This window comes from Heterocephalus glaber, unplaced genomic scaffold (genome assembly GCF_053883595.1).
Source record: "Heterocephalus glaber isolate CG9 unplaced genomic scaffold, H.glaber_assembly_v1.0 deba00000676, whole genome shotgun sequence".
NCBI classification, from domain to species: Eukaryota; Metazoa; Chordata; class Mammalia; order Rodentia; family Bathyergidae; genus Heterocephalus; species Heterocephalus glaber.
In genome coordinates this window covers 20753039-20771846 of record NW_028258156.1, presented here as the reverse complement: position 1 = coordinate 20771846, position 18808 = coordinate 20753039, and the positions used below count along the sequence as shown (strand labels likewise).

Below are 18808 nucleotides of genomic sequence, written 5' to 3'. Positions count from 1 at the left end.
CAAACTTGTTTTCTTGGGGCTGGGGATGTAGCTCAGTGGTATCTCACCTGTCTGGCAAGCGCAAGGTCCTGAGTTCGATCTCCAGTACTGAAAAAAACAAAACGAAACTTGTTTTCTTCAAAGTCACTGTGAGTTCCACCGCCATACTTTTAGTAAAAGAAATTAATTATAATATAATTACACATAGGAAGACAGTTCCAAAGCTTTCCCAAATGACTGCTTCAAAGATCAAGACACTATCTTCTGAATCACAAGGTCCGGGACTTTGGTATTTTCACTAAAGTCTGACCCATTATTATCATTTCTTAAGTATGTCTGACACATACTAAGTGTCTAATAAATCTCGATCAGTGAATAAAGAGCTCCAGAGCTGTGTGTGCACTGTGAAGTATAATGAGGGTCCCTGATTAAAAAATAAGTTTTAAATCACACTGAGCCTAAAGGTAGCACAAAGAATTTTGTTCTTCTGCTACAAATTAAATTTTAATTAAATTAAATTCAGCTACAATTTAAATTCCTAGGTCGAGGCTCACAAAAACGAAGTGCAGATGTTCTCTGGAGACTGCTCTTGCCCTGCTTGCCAAAATTCCAGCCTTGTAGCCTTGACTCAGCTAGAAGGGCTGCCCTCTGTCACCATTTCTTGACAGGCAGTCTCAGCGAAACGGGAAAGACTCTGCAGTCAAGACTTGAGGTAAGGATAGAAAAGCCCGTGATATATTTAATAGCGAACTGGTTTCAATTCAAATGACATGACTGCACAGTACATAACTTCTGAGATCCAGGAGAAACATAATTTCCTGAATATATTAAGTATCTTTTTGGCAAAATATAAAAACATATGAAGTCTACAGGTTCCAAGTTCATGTTGTTTTCTGAAATAAATTTCAAAAACACGGACACTGAAAATTATTTGGAAGCAAATAACATGGAATGCACTAATTTATGTAGCACACAAGCACTGGTCTCTAGAATCTATTAAATTATTTTCACATAAGCAAGAATGGGCATTATTCATATCCTCAATTTATATCCCCATACTATTGTATAGATTGAATATTCTTGGGACCAGAAGTGCTTCAGATTTCAGATTTATTTGGGAATATTTGCATATCCATGAAGAGATATTTTGAGGATGGGCTCCAAATCTAAACACGAAATTTATGTTTTTTTAGCAGCATCATATGATATAATAATAAAAGGTAATACAAAAAGTAAAAAAAATGATTGCATGATTCTTTCAAAGACTGGAGGGGAAAGAGTGTTGTACAATTTAGTCTGTAACATCACATTTGAGAAATATTTTGCTTTCAGAACGACAGTATTTATTTCAGTGAAAATTAATTTAATGCACTTTCCTTCTATAATTTATTTTCTCAGGACACAAAATATTGAATATTAACACTAATATTTATTAAAACCTACTATATTCCAGGTACTTTGACCTACACCGTTGCTAGTGCTCACAACTCTGCATTTTTCAGAAGATAAAACTCTTGTCTCTGAGAGTTTTGTCAGCTATGTCTGTGACTGTGACAAAATACTTGAGAAAATCAACTTAAAAGTGGAAAGACTTACTTTGGCTCATGGTTTCAGAGGTTTCTGTCCATGGTACCTGGAGTCTGTTGTTTCTGTGCCTGTGTGGAGGTCACCAAAGCACCACAACAGGGAGCACACAGCTGACCAAAGCTGCTCACTTCCTGGTGGCTAGAGAAACAGGAAGAGAAACCTTGTTTTTGTAACAACGCGCCCCCCCCAACCATTACCATATGAATCCATCAGTGCATTAATCCATCTATGATGTTGGAGTCCTCATGATCCAGTCATTTTCCAAAGGTTCTATCTATGAACATTGCTGTTTTGGGGAACCAGCCTTCAGGGAACATTTAAGATCCAAGTCATAACAGAAGTTAAGTAACTTGTCTGAGGCCACACTCTGAATCACTTAGGATTCTACAGAGACCTTCATCTTCAGAGAAACTATATATAAAATTCAACAATGATGCAACCTACTTTGTTCTATCTGTGTATTTCCACAATGTGTAGGACATTGTCCACTATGCTCTTTCATTGTTTGTCCTTCACAGAATGTTTAGAGGACAAATTCTTTGAGATACTGAAATGACATACAGAGTCAGGCTAATGATACAAATGGCACCTAACAAATGTCATTTTAGAAAAACAAAGGAACGTTTCTGTCTCCTCTTATAGGAAATCACTGGATGGAAATACAGATCACCACCATGATCAAAATCAGTAAGCCCTCAACCATAATTTGGAAAGCAGTAGTGAGTCCTGGGCTGGGAATTCAATGATTCAAGTCATGAAATGTAACAAGGGAACCAGACAAACCTCCACTTTCAATGCCGTACTTTGCCAAACTCTTTTGTGGGATAACTGCTGCCTTCCCTAAGGCACAGGGCATTTGTTAAAATAAAACGAGAAAGCATATCTGAAGATGTTTTAGAAATTTTTCAAAAAGCCATAGGTAATTATAAATGTGCTATATACAAATGTATTAGCACAACTGTTGTTCATTGAAGGTACAGAGCTTGCTTGCCCATTAATTTATGAACAGAGTTTCTTGAAGGATCTAGGCAATATGGTAGCCCAATAAAATGACTCAATCTGACAAAATGAGGAAGATAGCAGGTTAGGGTGTAATGATGAGGAATGGGATATGGTTTTAGAATGAGCAGATATTGTTCAGAGACAGCTTTTCAAAAAGCTCATCTTTCAAACAAAATAAATCTTTTATCCTGTGGCCAGAAGGGATGTATTTGAGTCCCTGTGAAGATATAAGGCATGTAAATGGTGTGAATGGTGTTTACCTCAGGCACTGGGGGCAAGGAAATGTCAGGTTCTGTTGTTGTTGTTGTTTGGTACAGGAGATCCAACTCGGGTCCTTGCACTTGTGAGGCAGGCAGTGGAACCACTGAGCTAGATCCCTGGCCCCTCAGGTTCTGTAATCTGTGCAATATTTATTGTCTAGAAAGGGTTATGGTCCATATTACAGCACATGATCCCAATCACTGATTCCACCCATCAGCACAGGGAATAAGACCCTATTTTCAGATTTTAAAAAGAACTAGTTTTAAAAGTTATTTTAAAGAGCAATTTTATTACCCTATCTCTCCATAGTGGTATAAGGCAGATGATGCAGTAAAGCTTAACATAAGAAAGAACATTAAAGGGCTGGGGATTTAGCTCAGTGGTTTCGCCACCTGCTGCGCAAGCGCAAGGACCTGAGTTCGATCCCCGGTACCAAAAAAAAAAGAAAGAATATTAAGGACCCATAACGTATAGCAGTGTCCTAGAAGCTGTAAGATACAAGAAGCATATGGTAAATTGGATTGAGATTCCATAATGAGACAAAAATGAAGAAAATGCTGCTATTTCAATTATTTTCCAATGAGAATTTTCCCTTCTCATGAGTCATAGCAAGCAAGCAAATGTAGCCATTTTAGTTACATGCTTTAAAATTGAAATAATCACTTTTGCAGATATTTTTATGATTGCTGGGTTTACCTTCTTGTACATTCAAGATACTTTTTTCTCCTTCAAGTAACTCTCTGCCTGTGAAAATTACTCAGAGGGTTAGAGTTGAGCTGATGACTACACTTGGAATGAACTGGATGTGGCAGTGTGATGCTGTGTCTGAAGGTCAGGTCACCATTTCCATGCTCAAAAGGTGAGAATGGTGTAAGCACTACATTCTAAAGTTCTACACTATTCAAACTTCATGAAACCTTTGAAACACATTTCTTCTTACACTGTATATACATATGAAAAGATATTTGCATCATATGCCAACACAACTAAAGCTCCACTGCTTCCATAGTTTTGAGTTTCAGCATTGGGAATTTTTCACATAATTCAACATAGGAAATGGATTCATTAGGGCATGTTTAGATGTGTGTGGATTAATTGCATCCTCATACCAAACATGTTCATTCAAAAGCAGCAAAACAGCACCTGCGATCTACAAGAATGTGGTCTTAGTGACTGAGAAATAGAAAGCTCTTAAATGACAATTCTGCTGGCATTATAGAAAAAACTTTTTAAGACTATATTTGAAAGGCACAGAGAGGTTTAAGTTACTCTTTGGCTTTAATTTTTTCAATTTGAGAGACTAAAAATTGTTTAAAATGTTCATGTTTCTATAAATACAAAAGAATAGTGACTGTGCTTCTTATGCTAGAACACTTTTTCAAATGGGGCCTGATTGTACACAATAGAATGAGGATAACACCTACTTCAGCCAAATTTATAAAAGTGAATATCAAGGACATGTGTATCAGCATAGAAAATGTGATCACTTTCTTTTCTTCCTTTTAAATACTTTGTTCTGTTGGCTCAGGGAATGGAATTTTTGGATGGCAATCACATTCTTTTAAATTTATTTTGATGGCTAATTTAGTTAAAATTCTACATTAGTTTTTTGGACTAAAGTGTGTTGGGAATACTATGCAATATAATTCATGTAAGATGACACAGCCTTTCTTAGATAATTGAATAAACTTTTGGATTGGCGTTAATTACTTTGCCTCTCACAAACATAATAGTAGCTGCTGTAAGAAATAGCATTACCAAGTAGCAATTGCTGACTTACTATTTTATTCTTCTATAAAACAGATGCATTTATTTTGGTCTCTGAAAATCACCGTAATAGAAATAAGGGATTTAAATGTAATGTAGATTTAAATTTGATTAGAATACAATATCTGAAAAGGTATTACAGCATTTGAAATTCTAGAGACAGTATTTAATTTTGGAAAGACTTTTATAGATATGTTCATACTATCTATAATTTCCTACTGATAGTAAAGAAATATGACTTTTCTCACTATTATTATCTTCTCAGTGCTGCTATATAAAATAGGGATAATGATGATACCTATCTCATAAGGTTGTTGGGAAGATTAGATGGAAATAAATATTATCTACAACTATAACTAGAACTTTCAACCATTTGGACCATGTAACCTGTTCCTATTAAATCAGATTGAAATCTTTAAAATACATCTCACAACTTACATTGCCAAGAGGCAAGGCATGAATCATATTAAGTTGAAGATTTTTATCATGAAGGCAAGTTAACATTACAGTCAATAGTTTTAACAAACTAATTACCCAAACTAATAATGCATATCTGTGGAGTGTGATGAATTTCAATTCACTCACATCAGTTGAGTAAAGGTTATAATGAACAAAGCAATCAGTGTGACTTCTGAGAGACACATTTATCAAAACCTTGGACCAACACACGCAAACTGTTTAGCCCAGGGACATCTGTACTCTATGAATCTTTTTGGATGGTAGATAGCTCCTGCCAGGAACAGAACAAACTGTTTTTTAATGTGCTCCCCTTTCTTCCTATTTCCTAGTCATGAAAGAGTAACTGCCATAGATTTGCTTCAAAAAATAAAATTAAATGAACAGTTCAGTTGTATCTAAACTTGGCAAAGGAAAAAAAAAAACCCCTAAAACAAGGAACAATGAACAGAGAAAAGAATTTCTGTTGGGATTGAACCAGAATGGAATTTTACAAATGATTTATGCATCCTAACTGGGCAAAGCATATCTTCAATTTCCTGTTAAACAACTGCATTACTTTTACTCTGTGAAGCAGCACCTCAGGGTTTCTGAAGGGAGCCATGCTGCTGTTTTGGGTCGGAGGGTTCTTCATCATGAGGGGTTGTCCCATGCCCTGTGCATTATTACCATAGCCTTTACCATCTCTGACTGCTGGAGCATTAAACGCTAGTTTCCCCCCAGACAATCTCCCCTCTCTCCTCTAGGTTTGCAAATCCTTCCAAGGAGATGATAAAACCTCTACTAGTAAAGAGCTACTGTTACACAAAGACATAAAAAGGAGTATCCACATAAATAAGGTTGGAATAATTTTTTCCCCAAAAAAACTGAGGTCATAGAGATGGAGGTGACAGTTACTGAGCTAAGTACATTGCTTCACTGATTAAACCCAGTGTCTCACAGATTCAGTCTAGCAAACTGGTTGTAAAGTCATTTCACAACACTCCAGGAAAGGACTCTCTAGGAAGAGGAGTAGAGTTGTAGCTAAAAGAGTGGATTGGTCCTAGCTCTATCACTTTCTAGCTGTGGTATTAAAGGGATAATGATATTTACCTCATAAGCTTGTGACAATTAAATGTGCTAATGGTAAACCTGCCTAGGTCAACTCCTAGTACTCAGTAAATACTCAAATGTTAGCTATGATCTTAGTCACACTACTGGGACTGATGCTTGTGAAATATTCCACTGACTAGAACTACTCTACAGCACAGCAGGTAAAATTCTAGGCTTTGAACTTTAGGAGCCCTACTTCAGTAATCAGCAGCTTTATCCTAAGTGAAAGGTGGCGCAGCTGCCAGTAACTGCTAGGGGGAAAAAGCTCAAAGGGACTTCTCTCCTAGCACAGAAACAAAGCTGAAAGATTCCCCTCTATCCCCTCAGACCACATGCAGGTTTTGTGACTTCCTCTCAAGATTCCTTTGACATCTGCTTTCTCCTGGCTAGAAAATGCGGTGTGGGAGGGAAAAGTGCACTGTGTAATTATAATCCAGCTGGGGTGCTTTCCACCCTCTGAGGGAAATCCCATCCAGCTTTTGGTCCTCTAGGGAAAACTCATCTGAGGTAGTATTTTTAACAAAGAAAAATATCCTGCAGCAAGAACAGAATGAAAATATTGCCAGTACACCATTTAGCAAAGAAGTAAGATTTCTGAGACATCAAGGAAGGCAGGAGCATCAAAATAATCTATTTTTTAATATAATCAAGCTAGAGAATTTAATACATCTTATAAAACATTCTTCTTCCTCGTTGCTTTTTTGGGAAAGGCGGGCACTTCAAGGTCATAAACTCATTCATATCTACAGCTTTTTCCATAATCTCTCGTCCTTTTGGTGAATTTACTTTTTGGGGTTGATTTTGGACAAAGAAAGCACTGGCCCCATAATACAATGAGGTTTATCTCAGGTGAATTACACAGTTCTTCAGATAGCAAGTTTCAGGTATAAACAGGAACAAAAGCAGTTGAAAACAAGGGCACCACACAACTGATGTACCTTGTGTTGGAGTAAAACAGATGATGTAGGAGCCATGCTATGTGGGTGAAGAAAGGAGCCATGGCTAGAGTTCACTTGCGTCCATACTACTCAGGAGGGAAGTGACTGGCCAAGCACAAATAGGAACAGTGTGAAGTTCAGCTGCAAGACAGAGAAATTACATCAGGTGAGGGAGTGACCTTATAAGGTACAAATAGGTCAATTATGTAAATATTACTTTATTGTGGTTGAAATTTGCTTTATAACAAAGAATTCCCCAAATACTCAGGTTGCTGATCATTTGGAATTTTCCTACATTTATAAGCTGTTCTGTGGCCTGAAAAGATTTTTACATTATCTTTAGAAATCACTATAAGTTTACTTATTCTGTGACTAAAAACTAAGAACTTTAGATGTTACAAAATTTTGGAGCTAGCTTTACTCATTTTACAGATGAGGTACGTGAAGCCCAGCCCTCAAGGTCACTGGGAGAGGACTGTGCAGCACAGACACGGTAACTCCCTCCAGCAGTCTCTGAACCAACACCCCATGGCCTCTGTGAACCCACACTGCAGAGCCGGAATGGGAAATCCAGGCGACAGTTGTAGGAGTACTTAGCTGTTTGACTGTCTTAGGAAATCTAAACATGATGTAAGGGTTTACATGGCAAATAGATAACATAACAAAGATGAATTTGTTTGGCACAAGCAGTTTCAAGTCAACATTTTAACTTTTCGGAAATCACATGGTTAAAGGAGTTAACAAAGTATAGCAAGCCTAACATTTTTTAAAGTGTTACTGTTGATAGGTGGATTCAAATGCTACAAGAATCGCTTCTCAGCCTTTTGGCTAAGATCAAGTGCAGTATCAAATGCTACAACAAATGGGGAGCTGCATTATGGTTTTTTTGGTACTGGGGATCGAACTCAGGACCTTGTGCTTGTGAGGCAGGCGGCGGAACCACTGAGGTAAATCCCTGCCCCCCCCCCCTTTTTTTGGTACCAAGGATCGAACTCAGGATGGGAGCTGCATTATGAACAAAAAATTTAGAAACATTAGCCTTTTCACAACAGACTATTTTCAATAATTTATTTCTGTTAATGACAGGAATATACTCAGTAAAATCAAATAATTTTATAACTGCAAATGGTAAGATAGAGCTAGATCCAGAAAAGTTCACACAGCATTATCTTGAAATTTCAGAGGAAAAAGGTAATTAATTGCAACCTCATTTATCTTTTTAAATCAAATAATGCTGAAATAAGCAAATTTTGAATTGAAGACTGTATCTGGTTCTTTCATATTTCAAGTGTAGAAGTTCTTTAATAGGGAAAGTTCCATTTTTCTGTATCTGGTTAGATGATATTACAGTAAAAGGTAGCATGTGAATTGCAGAATGAAGCTTGTGAAAACACAAGTAATGTAATGGTAAGAAATCAGCTTTTCCATATGAAAGAAAATCAATGATCACATAAATTGAACATGATTACAATGACTAAAGGAAAGATACAAAGTATAATATATTTTCAATTTCCTGTTTGGCACATATAGTAATAAACTTTAGAATATCAAACAATTTAACAACAATAACAATAAAATTCCTAAATCTTAGTTAATATTAACACCTTAAAAACTTCATTCTCATATGAATTCTGTAACCACGTGTATCTTCTGTACTGTGGAACCTGGTCAAAGCACCATCTTTTTCAGGATTCCCCAGAATCTGTATTTCAAAGTTGACTCATGTTGAACCCCAGAATTCCTTATTAAATTTTCAGGGTCCTCTGAACAGGCCTTCATTTATGAGAACATATGCATATAATCATCACAATTTTGAAAAGAACGGAAGACCTTCATACATGTCAGTTTTTAATTTTATCCAATCATTAATTTTCTGTAGAGTTGTTTTTTCTTGACTTAATATTTTTGCAAGTTTTTTCATTTTTTGTTCATTTCTTTCTATGTACTTCAACCCTTCCAACTGCAGCTGATCCAGCTTTTCATTTCGACTTTCGTCTAGAGGAATGTTTTCACACATGACAGGATTGAATCTAAAATAGGTGTCAGGAGGTAACAGACCATCAAGCATTATATGGACTTCTGTTAAAACAAAAAAAAAAGGAGGGGAGAGAATAGATCAGAAAAGAGTGTACCAGATGAGCTGTTCTGCAATTATCTATTCATCTAAAATTATTTTCATTTTAGCCACATTACAAACACTTATTTCATCACTTGAACTTATGGTAAAAGGAATCCAAAATATCAAACAAGACCATAAAATGAAATTCACTTTCCAAAATACTTCATATATTCTGCTAAATTAGGATACTTGCTTTAGTGTTCTCTGTTGGAACGTCTTTCCAACCTTTTTTTTTGTTTGTTTTAATTTTTGGAGATCATATTGAGGTATAATTTATATACGATTCACAAATTTAAACTGTATTATTTAGCAAATTTTTATAAATGTACACATTTGTATAACCATGTTCTGTCATGATACAGAAAATTTCCATATCCCCAAAAAGTTCTTTCTCCTGACAGTTGGTTCCGTCTTGCCCTTTGCCCTTTTTTAGTATTTCATACAGATTCTTAAGTATGACTCTTCCATGTCTACCTTCTCTCACTGAGCACAACACTTTTGAGATTCAGCCATATTGTAGCATGTGTCAATTACTTTCTTTAATGCTGAGTAGTATATTCCACTGTATAGCTCTAATACAATTTGTTCTCTTCAGTTCTGGTTCTGGCTCTGCTCAGACTTCAAGTATTAGGAATGACTCTGCTATAAGCATTTACACCTAAGTCTTTTGTGTGGACATATTTCCCACGGGTGAAAACCTAGGGATAAAATTCCTGGAGATCGATCTATCGATCTATCGATCTATCTATCTATCTATCTATCTATCTATCTATCTATCTATCCCCATACCCAGGATCAAACTCAGGACCTTGCACTTTCAAGGCAGGCACAGTGCCACTGAGCTAAATCCCCAGCCCCCTCCTGGTTATATTTTAAAATTATGGCCACAGTGTCTTCCAAAATGGCCATGCCATTTTGACATTCAGGAAGGTAAGTAGTGTTATCCTGCAGTTTTAATTTTCATCTAATGATTAATAATGCTGAGAAGTTTTTGAGGTACTTCTTAGTCCTTTATTTTCTTCAGTAAAGTTTCGTTTCAAATATTTTTCACATTTCTACCCACATAATTGCTGTTCTTCCTTAGATATTCCTTACACACATACACACCTCACACAGATAGCAAGAATTCTCTATATATTTGAATCTGATTAAATATTTGGATTGGGATAATGGGACAGATACACATTTTGCAAATATTTCTTTCAGTCTATGGCTTGACTTTTCATTTTATTAAATACAGTATGTCTTTTGAGAAAAGCAAAATTTTGAAGCTTTTCTCTCACATAGTCCTTTGAGTGTATGCTTTAAAAATTCTGCCTAATAAATCCCTTTCTGCCTCTTATGGATACATCCTGAAAATTCTTTTTCTGTGATGGGAAGTTAACGAACCTGCAGCCTATCTCATGAGTGGTGTGAGTCAAGAATCCCCATCTTTGCTGGGTATGGTGGCACACGCCAGTAAATCCCAGCACTCGGATTGTTGTGAATTCAAGGCCAGCCTGAACTACATAGTGAGATCCTGTCTCAAAAAAAAAGGAAAAAAGAATCCCCGTCTCTGCTTGGGGACCTCCTCGGATCCTGTCTAGTGACATTTCCTTGGCAAGCCATCTCCAGGAGGTAAAGAGCCATCCGGACAGCTTTGCAAAGTCTACTGATAGCAGGGAGGGGTGGGCAGCTAGAAGATAGGGGATGAACAGGAGCTTGGGCTTTCTAACAGCTCTAGGGGACGGTGACTATTTCTTTGCCAGGGAGAGGAAGAGAGGCACATTCTCTGTTGTCCTGCCTGTGAGTTGATGCTGGCAGCAAAGGAAAGTTATCCAGCCGGCTCCCCTCTTACCCAACCAGCAGCTCCATGCTGTGCTGAGGAAAGGGGGCACACATTCCCCTTTCACTTGCTGCACCTCCAAGGTGCATGCAGATGGGCTCCATATCAGCTCACTGCACTGGCCACAGGGGTCTGCCAGGACCCTCCTGGGTAACAGAGCATCTGCTCCAGCTCACAGCTCCCTCCCTCCCTCCTTCCCTCCCTCCCTCCCTTCTTCCCTCCCTTTCTCCCTCCACCATGTCTTTTGTTTTTTATAATTTTAGGCTCACATTTATCTCCATATCTAAAATAGTATGTGCTTTAGTTACTAAGTGGCATCTCTAGATTTTTCTTAACCCTTCCTGAGTTCTTTACATGTGTTAAATGTCCCTAGACATAAAGGCCCTGGAGGTGACTTTTTGAGTTAAACCCAACCCCTGTGTTTGACTTTTCTGATTCATTACGAAAACTGCAAACAAGTTTTTGCACACTTTGGGGGTGCTCAATGCCTGGAAATAAGCAGCAATATACCAGGGGCAAGGGTGCTTGTTTATTAGCTGTAACAGCAATGGGACTGACTACTGCTGCCTGATCCCAGAACAGATTTCCGCATGACTGGCAAGGATGCCTACACTAGTCAGGACAGAAAATGGGGGTTGGGAGTTAGGGTATAGCCTGACCTCAGGAAAACTGGGGCTGATTCAGACCTCAGAAGAACAGGTTGATTAATATTATCAGACCCTGGGAAAATTAGGGGACCATTAGGAGAACAGATATATCTGATCCTGAGTGGAGGACCTAAAAGAATCCTGTCAAACAAGCACACAAGGGAGATTTGAAAGAGACATGGTACATGGCTAACTCAAAGTCTGTCCCTAAACATCACTGTAGGCTGTATTTTACAAAACTGGGACCATTTAAAAATTTTTTTCTTCCCTACAGGGCCAGGGATTTAGCTCAGTGGCTCCTCCACCTGCCTTACAAGCACCAGGTCCCGAGTTAGATCCCTGGTACCAAAAAAAAAAAAAAATTTTTTCCCCCCTTACATTTCTCTAAATGTAAGTTAAAGAGTAAAAAGACAAGGCCCTCAAATTTGGTTTTATAATAATGAGGGGGGAAAAAATGAGGGAAAATGAACAAAGATCATCCTATCTAGCAACCTGCAACTCTTCTCTCTTTCTGACTCCTGGTTTAATTCTGGTGTTAACTATTAGAGGAAAAACCAAAATACTCAGAGTAGCATAGAATATTAGATAAAATACTGTTATGATTTATAGAAGACTAAGAAGTGCTAATTGATACCCTCTAAGGAGAATTCTGACTAGTCTATAGTCATAAATTTAAAACTAAGAAAAAGGATTATTAGAATTCAATACATCTAAAAGTACACGCGTGTTCAGTGAAATTGTTTTATGTGTTGTATACAACTTCTTGTCTACCTGCTAATCTACTTTTTATAATTGGCTAAAGTCCCTGCAGTTGCTCCATTTTTGACAAAAAAAAATTTTTTTTTGAGCCTGTATAAATTTCCTTTATATTTTTGATATTATAGACCTCTGGCTATTAGAGCTTTCACACACAAAAAAAATCATTATACAAATATTCAAGGGTTACCAAACTCAAAATGTTAAGAGGATAAAAACTGCTAGGCTCAAGGTTTACATAAAACTTGCAAATAAGAACTTTAAAGTCTGGTAACATAATGCAATTGTCAATTATTTCCTATGTACAATAACTTCAGAGTTTTTCTTCATTTAAGAAAATACATATGAGTCCGCCAAAAAAATGTATACAACAGGAAAAGAAAAACTTGTATAAATATTTTAATACTAAACTTATTGAGACATCATGAGAGTAATACAAGTTACCTTTGGCCTCTACAGTTACAACAGGTGCTCCGTTATCTCCCAGACATTTATTAGTACGGTGAACTGCCGAAGTACATATACATTTTTTTAGTAGGCTCTAGCTTAAAATGTTAGTTGCCCTTCATTTCTCATGAGTAATCTAAAATAATTGTTACAATGATTAAGTAAACATCTGGCTTGATTTGTTTATTGACCTTGTATTCTTCAACTTTGAGAAACTTGCTTTTAATTTAATAAGATTTGTAAGACTTATTAGTATTATAAAAATAGACAACCATATTGTCCATAAATAAAGTTTTACTTCTTCATTTCTAATCTGTATCTTTCATTTCCTTTAATTGTATTACTGCACTGGAGAGAATCTCCCATACAACATTTTCTGGAACTTGTGAAAGCAGACATCTTATTCTGTTCTTGATCTTAGAAGAAACATTTCATCTTTCACCATTAAATATTACGTTAGCTCTAGTTATTCTGTAGATGACCCTTTTCAGGTTAAGGAAGTTGTCTTCTGTTGTTGTCTTCTTTTCTGAATTTTTATCATGAATGGATACTGGGTTCTGTTAGATCCCTTTTTCTACTGAGATGATCATGTGTTTTTCCTTTTTTTTAATCTGTTAACACGGTGAATTACACTGAAGTTTTTTTTTTTTGAATGTCAAAAAACCCCATATCTATATTCAGCTAGATAAACTAGTTGGTCGTATCATATTTTTAATATATTAGTGTATTTTATAAATTTCTGTATATACTAATAAATAATTGTTGGTAGTTTCTGAATTTTTAAAATATATTTTTGTCTAGTTTTGGTATCAGGGTAATGCTGGCCTTATAAAATAAGATGTGACATATTCCTGCCTCTATTTTCTGAAAGTGTTTATGTAGAACTGCCGTTAATCACAGCAAGTGACTTTGATAATTTAACCTTGAATATGAGGCTTTGCCATAATTCTCACAGATATTGTGTTGACAAAACAGAGAGACCAAAGAAAGCTTATCCAAAAATGTGCATGGGGACAACGGAAAGGGACAGCGGCTGAATCAGGGGTCTCAGAGCCTAAAATAGCGAATCAAGTTATAACAACTCCCAAGGGGGAAGAGTCCTTTTTCTTGACATATAATAAAAGAGGCAAAAAACGAAGACCCTCAAGCTTTGGGCTCCCTGTCTTACTCCGATAAGGTGACTACCTAATATCTCCTAATTTATCTCCTCTTCCCAATAAAGTGATTTTGTTTTTCATTCTAAACTTGTATCTCTAGTTCTTTTATTGATGTAAAGTTTACATACCCTGGATAAAGACTACCTTCATCAGACATGAGTTTGCTCATTCATCTTAATTCATAGCCCTAATTGTACACATTTACCACTGAGTTAGTAACTGATTACATGCTAGATTGAACCATATGAAATTGCTGTCTTTGTGGGCCAAAAGCAACTTATAATTAATAGTTAAAAATGCTTAATCAATGTAGTTATTACAAGGAATGATTAAAATATACAGTGAATGTTTACAATTTAAAAACTTATTATAGTATGACACACTGCTACTAACCCCTTCAAAATACTCTCCCTTGCTTCAAATATACTTATCCCATCATTCCTGACACTTTCTGAAGCAGTTCTGAAGTTCTCTTCTGTGAGGGTCTTTATGAGGTATGACCAAAAATACAGTGAATGTTGCTGTCAAGTGCCATCCACTGGAAAGGCAGGCTTGTGAAAACATTAAAGTGTGTCCTCATCCACCAGATCTGGCTCTTTCCCAAAGTCAGAATGACCATGAAAGCAAAACGTTTTGACTAAAGACATGAGAGACTACCAGAATTGCTTCAGAAAGCAGTAAGAAGCTGGGTGTTGTGGGGTACACCTGTAATCCCTGGATTGAGGCAGGAGGATCACAAGTCCTTCCTGGCCAATGTAGTGACACATTGTCCCAGAATTTAAAATAAAAGAGAGCCAATCACATGAATTTTAAAGAAATATGAAATGTTGCCTCATTGTATTTACATTCTAGTCAATGATACAAACACAAGAACAGTTTAATAATGTTAGCTTTGATGAAGATGAGATGTAGTCAAAGACACAGTGCCCGATCCTTCTTAAAATACTCTCCCTTGCTTCAAACACACGTATCCCACTGTGCTTGCCACTTTTTGGGTGTATGTGGTACTGGGATTGAATACAGTAGTGTTCTGCCACTGAGCCACATCTCCAACCTTATTTATTTTTTTAATTCTAGGATAGTGTGTCTCTATATTCTAGGAAAAGACATACTCAAAGACTAGGTCTTCTGGGGTCTGTTAAATTTCAGTGAATCTGGCTTTTGTATTCTGTTCCAAATGTGACAGGAACCCTAGAGGGTTTTGAGAAGGGAAGGGATGATCTGGCTTCTATTTTAAATGGATCACTTTGGCCTTTGTAGTAAGACTAAACTACAGGGGCAGCAATAATGAAAGCAAGCCCAGGTGAGCTGCTGCATGTCTGTAATCCCAGCACTTGGAAAGCTGAGGCAAGAAGATCATTGCAAGTTTGAGGCCAGCCTGGGCTACACTGTGAGTTCAAGGCCAGCCTGAACTACATAAAAAGACTGTCTCAGAAAACCAAAACAAAACTAAACAAAAAACAATGGAAGCAAGAACTTATTCTTTTTTTCTCTTAGAAACTTATTCTAATTGCAGTTTGCTTCCACATTACTAATAACCTGGTGCCAAAAGTTTTTTGCACACTAACTCTCACTACAGTTGAACTAACCCAAGTCCTTCTGTCATTTCCCCCTCTCTTAACTGAGTAAGAGCCTCCATGGAAGCCTTTGTGATGTCCCTGCTTAGCCACTGTCAGCCTTAAGGAGGCAAAGGCAGCATCAGCTGCTAGGTGGAGAGTGGTCCCTAGGGTCACTTAAAAGAACAGGGTGAGGAGGGCCGGGGATTTAGCTGAGTAGCACTGCACCTGCCTTGCAAGCGCAAGGTCCTGAGTTTGGTCCCCAGTAATGCAAAAAAAAAGAGAAGAGGGTGAGGAAAAGGGGACCACAATACACTGCCCCGCGAGCCTCCTACACTCATAACGCAGATATGGCACACTCGCCTGAAGTTCATATCAGCATATTCCACCACAACCTCAGAGTTTTGGCTGAAGTGTCTCAGACAGACCAACCTTCGGTATCTGTCGCACTGTTGATGACATTAGAGAGTTTGGTTTTCAAGCTCGTGTAGGTCGCGGTGTTCTTCACATCACTCTCATAGCGTCCTGTGCCCAGGGACACGATGCACTCCAACGGGACATCTGGCCAAAGACACTTACACTCGTGCATGGCTAATGCAGATGGGTTATTCAGAAGCAAGCCTCCATCCTGCAAAAAATTTTAAAAAGGATTCTTAAAAGCGAGACCATATGTTACAAATATGAAAAACAAAAATTGTATTTTAAGCAATTGGACATTTACTTACAGGGAAAATTGAGCAATGAATTAAACCAAACAAAAAATTATTTAAAAACAAGATATTATTGTAAAGTGAATTAATTTTATTTTCTACAGCTACAGAAAGCTGAAAACCTTGTTGTCTCATGAGGAACTTTTGTATTAAGCTTTGCTTTCCTATTTTAACAAATTCCTGGATTGCTTTGCATATTTCACTCAAAAATAATGAAATAAACTGAACTACTTTTTAAAGATAATTATCTTTATCTAGTGGCTAATATATTAATATTATAAAACAAATAGCCAGGTGTGGTAGCACACACCTGTAACCCTAGCATTCAGGAGGCTGATGTAGGAGGCTGAGGTAGGAGTTTAAGGCTAGCCTGGGCTGCATAGTGAGTTCAAGGCCAGCCCACCCTACAAAATGAGACCCTGTCTCACAACAAAAGCAAATAAAAAAGAGTTCTGCTTCTAACCAAATAATTTCAACCATTTCTCTCACAAGTCAAATATAACTAAAATAATTTTAAATTAAAATTTCACTAACAATACAATTTCATGGTATCATATCTATGATAATGCAGCATAACCTAAATAAAGTAGGTCAAACTACATTTATAAGCAGTAATTAATAACCAACATTATGTTCAAGAATTCAAAAACAGGGCCGGGGATTTAGCTCAGTGGCACCACATTTGCCTCACAAGAGCAAGAGCAAGGTCCTGAGTTCGATCCCCAGTACCAAAAAAAAAAAGGAATTCAAAAACAAATGCAAAATCTGTTGATAGTACTGTAAAATACAACAAATGTATTTAAAATTAGGGTCAAATTACAATAGAATGTATATTAAATATTAAAACATACATTATTAATATTATATATTTGATTTAAAAGCCAGAAAAATATATCTGATTTAAAATATCTTAAGTATAACTAGGTATGGGGGTGCATACCTATAATCCCAGTACTCTGGGAGGCTTAGGAAAGAGGATCACAAGTTCAACCTACACAGGGCAATGTAGTGACTTAAGTGAGGCCCTGTCTTAAAACGTAAAAAGGACCAGGGATGTAGCTCAGTACAAAGGCCCTAGGTTTAATCCCTAGTATCTTAAAAGCAAAACAAGATAAAACCAAACCAAAACCAAAACCAAAACCCAAAACAAAGAGTTTAAATGACTAGTCAGGTTGTTTTCTTGTACAGTTTTCATAAATACTCTGGATACATATCCTTTGTTGAAAGTATGATTTGCATTTTCCCTGTGTGTAGCTTGTCTCTTATTCTCTTGGCAGTATCTCTGAAGAGCAAAAGGTTTTAATTTTGATGAAGTTCAATTTATCAATTATTTTCTTTTAGATGATGAACTTAGTATAATCGTAAGAAATCTTCATATAATCCAAGGTGATAACGATTTTCTCCTATTTTCTTCTAAAAGTTTTATAGCTGGACCGGGGATTTACCTCAGTGGTTCCGCCACCTGCCTCACAAGCACAAGGACCCAAATTCAATCCCCGGTACAAAAAAAAAAATGTTTTATAGCTTTCTTTTGCATGCAGAACTATATCCACTTTGAATAATCTCTGTATATAAGGTATGAGGATGAAGCTAAGGTTTTTGGTGTATGTCTATGTGTGGAACAGAAAAGGGAGAGAGAGAGAAAGAAAGATATGACCAACTGTTCCAAGACTACCCTTTCTCCACTGAATTGCTTTTTTTTTTTTTGGTACCAGGGATCGAACTCAAGTCCTTGCGCTTACGGGGCACGTGGCGGAACCACTGAGCTAAATCCCCGGCCCTCTGCTGAACTGCTTTTGCATCTCTGTCAAAGATCAAAGACCATGTAAGTGTAGGCTTATTTCTGGATTCCCTGTTCTGATCCACTTATCTATGTTCGATCTTCCTGTAAATACAACACTGTTATTATTTTATCTGTGCAGTAAGTTTTTAAAATTGGGTAATATAATTACTCCAACCTTATCTTCTTTTAGAACTGTTTTAGCTATTGTAAGTCCTCTATCCTTCGGGTAAGTTTTACAACCTGGTTACATAAAAAATAATTAGTTGTGGCCTGGTCCACGCATAATTTGATAGGTTCTAGGCAGGCTCTTTCTGCTAAAAGCATACTTTACCTGTAACATTTATATGAAATTCATATTTTTTAAGGTTAATGGGTCTTAAGCTTTGAACACAACCCTTTGAAATGTAAACAAAGGCTCAGCACCAGTCATGTAAACCTTTAGCATAAGGGGCTGGAGTGTAACTCAGTCAGAACCCATGTGCACAGCAGGCACAAGGACCCGGATTCAATCTCCCAAAAGATCTTTAGCAAGACACAACTTATCAGATTCTTTCTCCAAAGACAGCAATGAACAATTTAATTTTGGAGATGGAAATGTTAAAAGAGGGATGGGATAATTTTGTGTAAAAAGTACTACCTCAAGATAAATTTTATGTTACTACTTGACTAAGGGGCAGTGACTGGAAGCTACTTAAAGAATTCCTCCTACATTACAATTTTCTAGGA

At 37.0% G+C, this 18808-nt stretch overlaps 1 protein-coding gene across 7 annotated transcripts in view; it reads right to left on the bottom strand.

Annotated features, from left to right (window-relative positions):
• Pnpla8 (patatin like domain 8, phospholipase A2) overlaps window positions 1-18808 on the bottom strand; it is a 50226-nt gene that overhangs the window by 7083 nt on the left and 24335 nt on the right. For 2 of the 7 annotated variants that reach the window (XR_015449280.1, XR_015449284.1), the window contains 5 exons: window positions 16022-16217; window positions 8687-9161; window positions 7083-7223; window positions 1576-1704; window positions 48-87 (listed from right to left, as the gene is read on the bottom strand). Coding sequence is in view for 2 of the 7 variants with exons in the window: in XM_021253904.2 (XP_021109563.1) it covers window positions 8887-9161; window positions 16022-16217 (471 nt within the window). In the remaining 5 variants the exon portion in view is untranslated. Of the gene's footprint in view, window positions 1-47; window positions 88-1575; window positions 1705-7082; window positions 7224-8136; window positions 9162-15952; window positions 16218-18808 lie in introns of those variants that run through there. The other 5 variants (XM_021253904.2, XM_087206492.1, XR_015449281.1 and 2 more) reach the window with 4 other exon arrangements.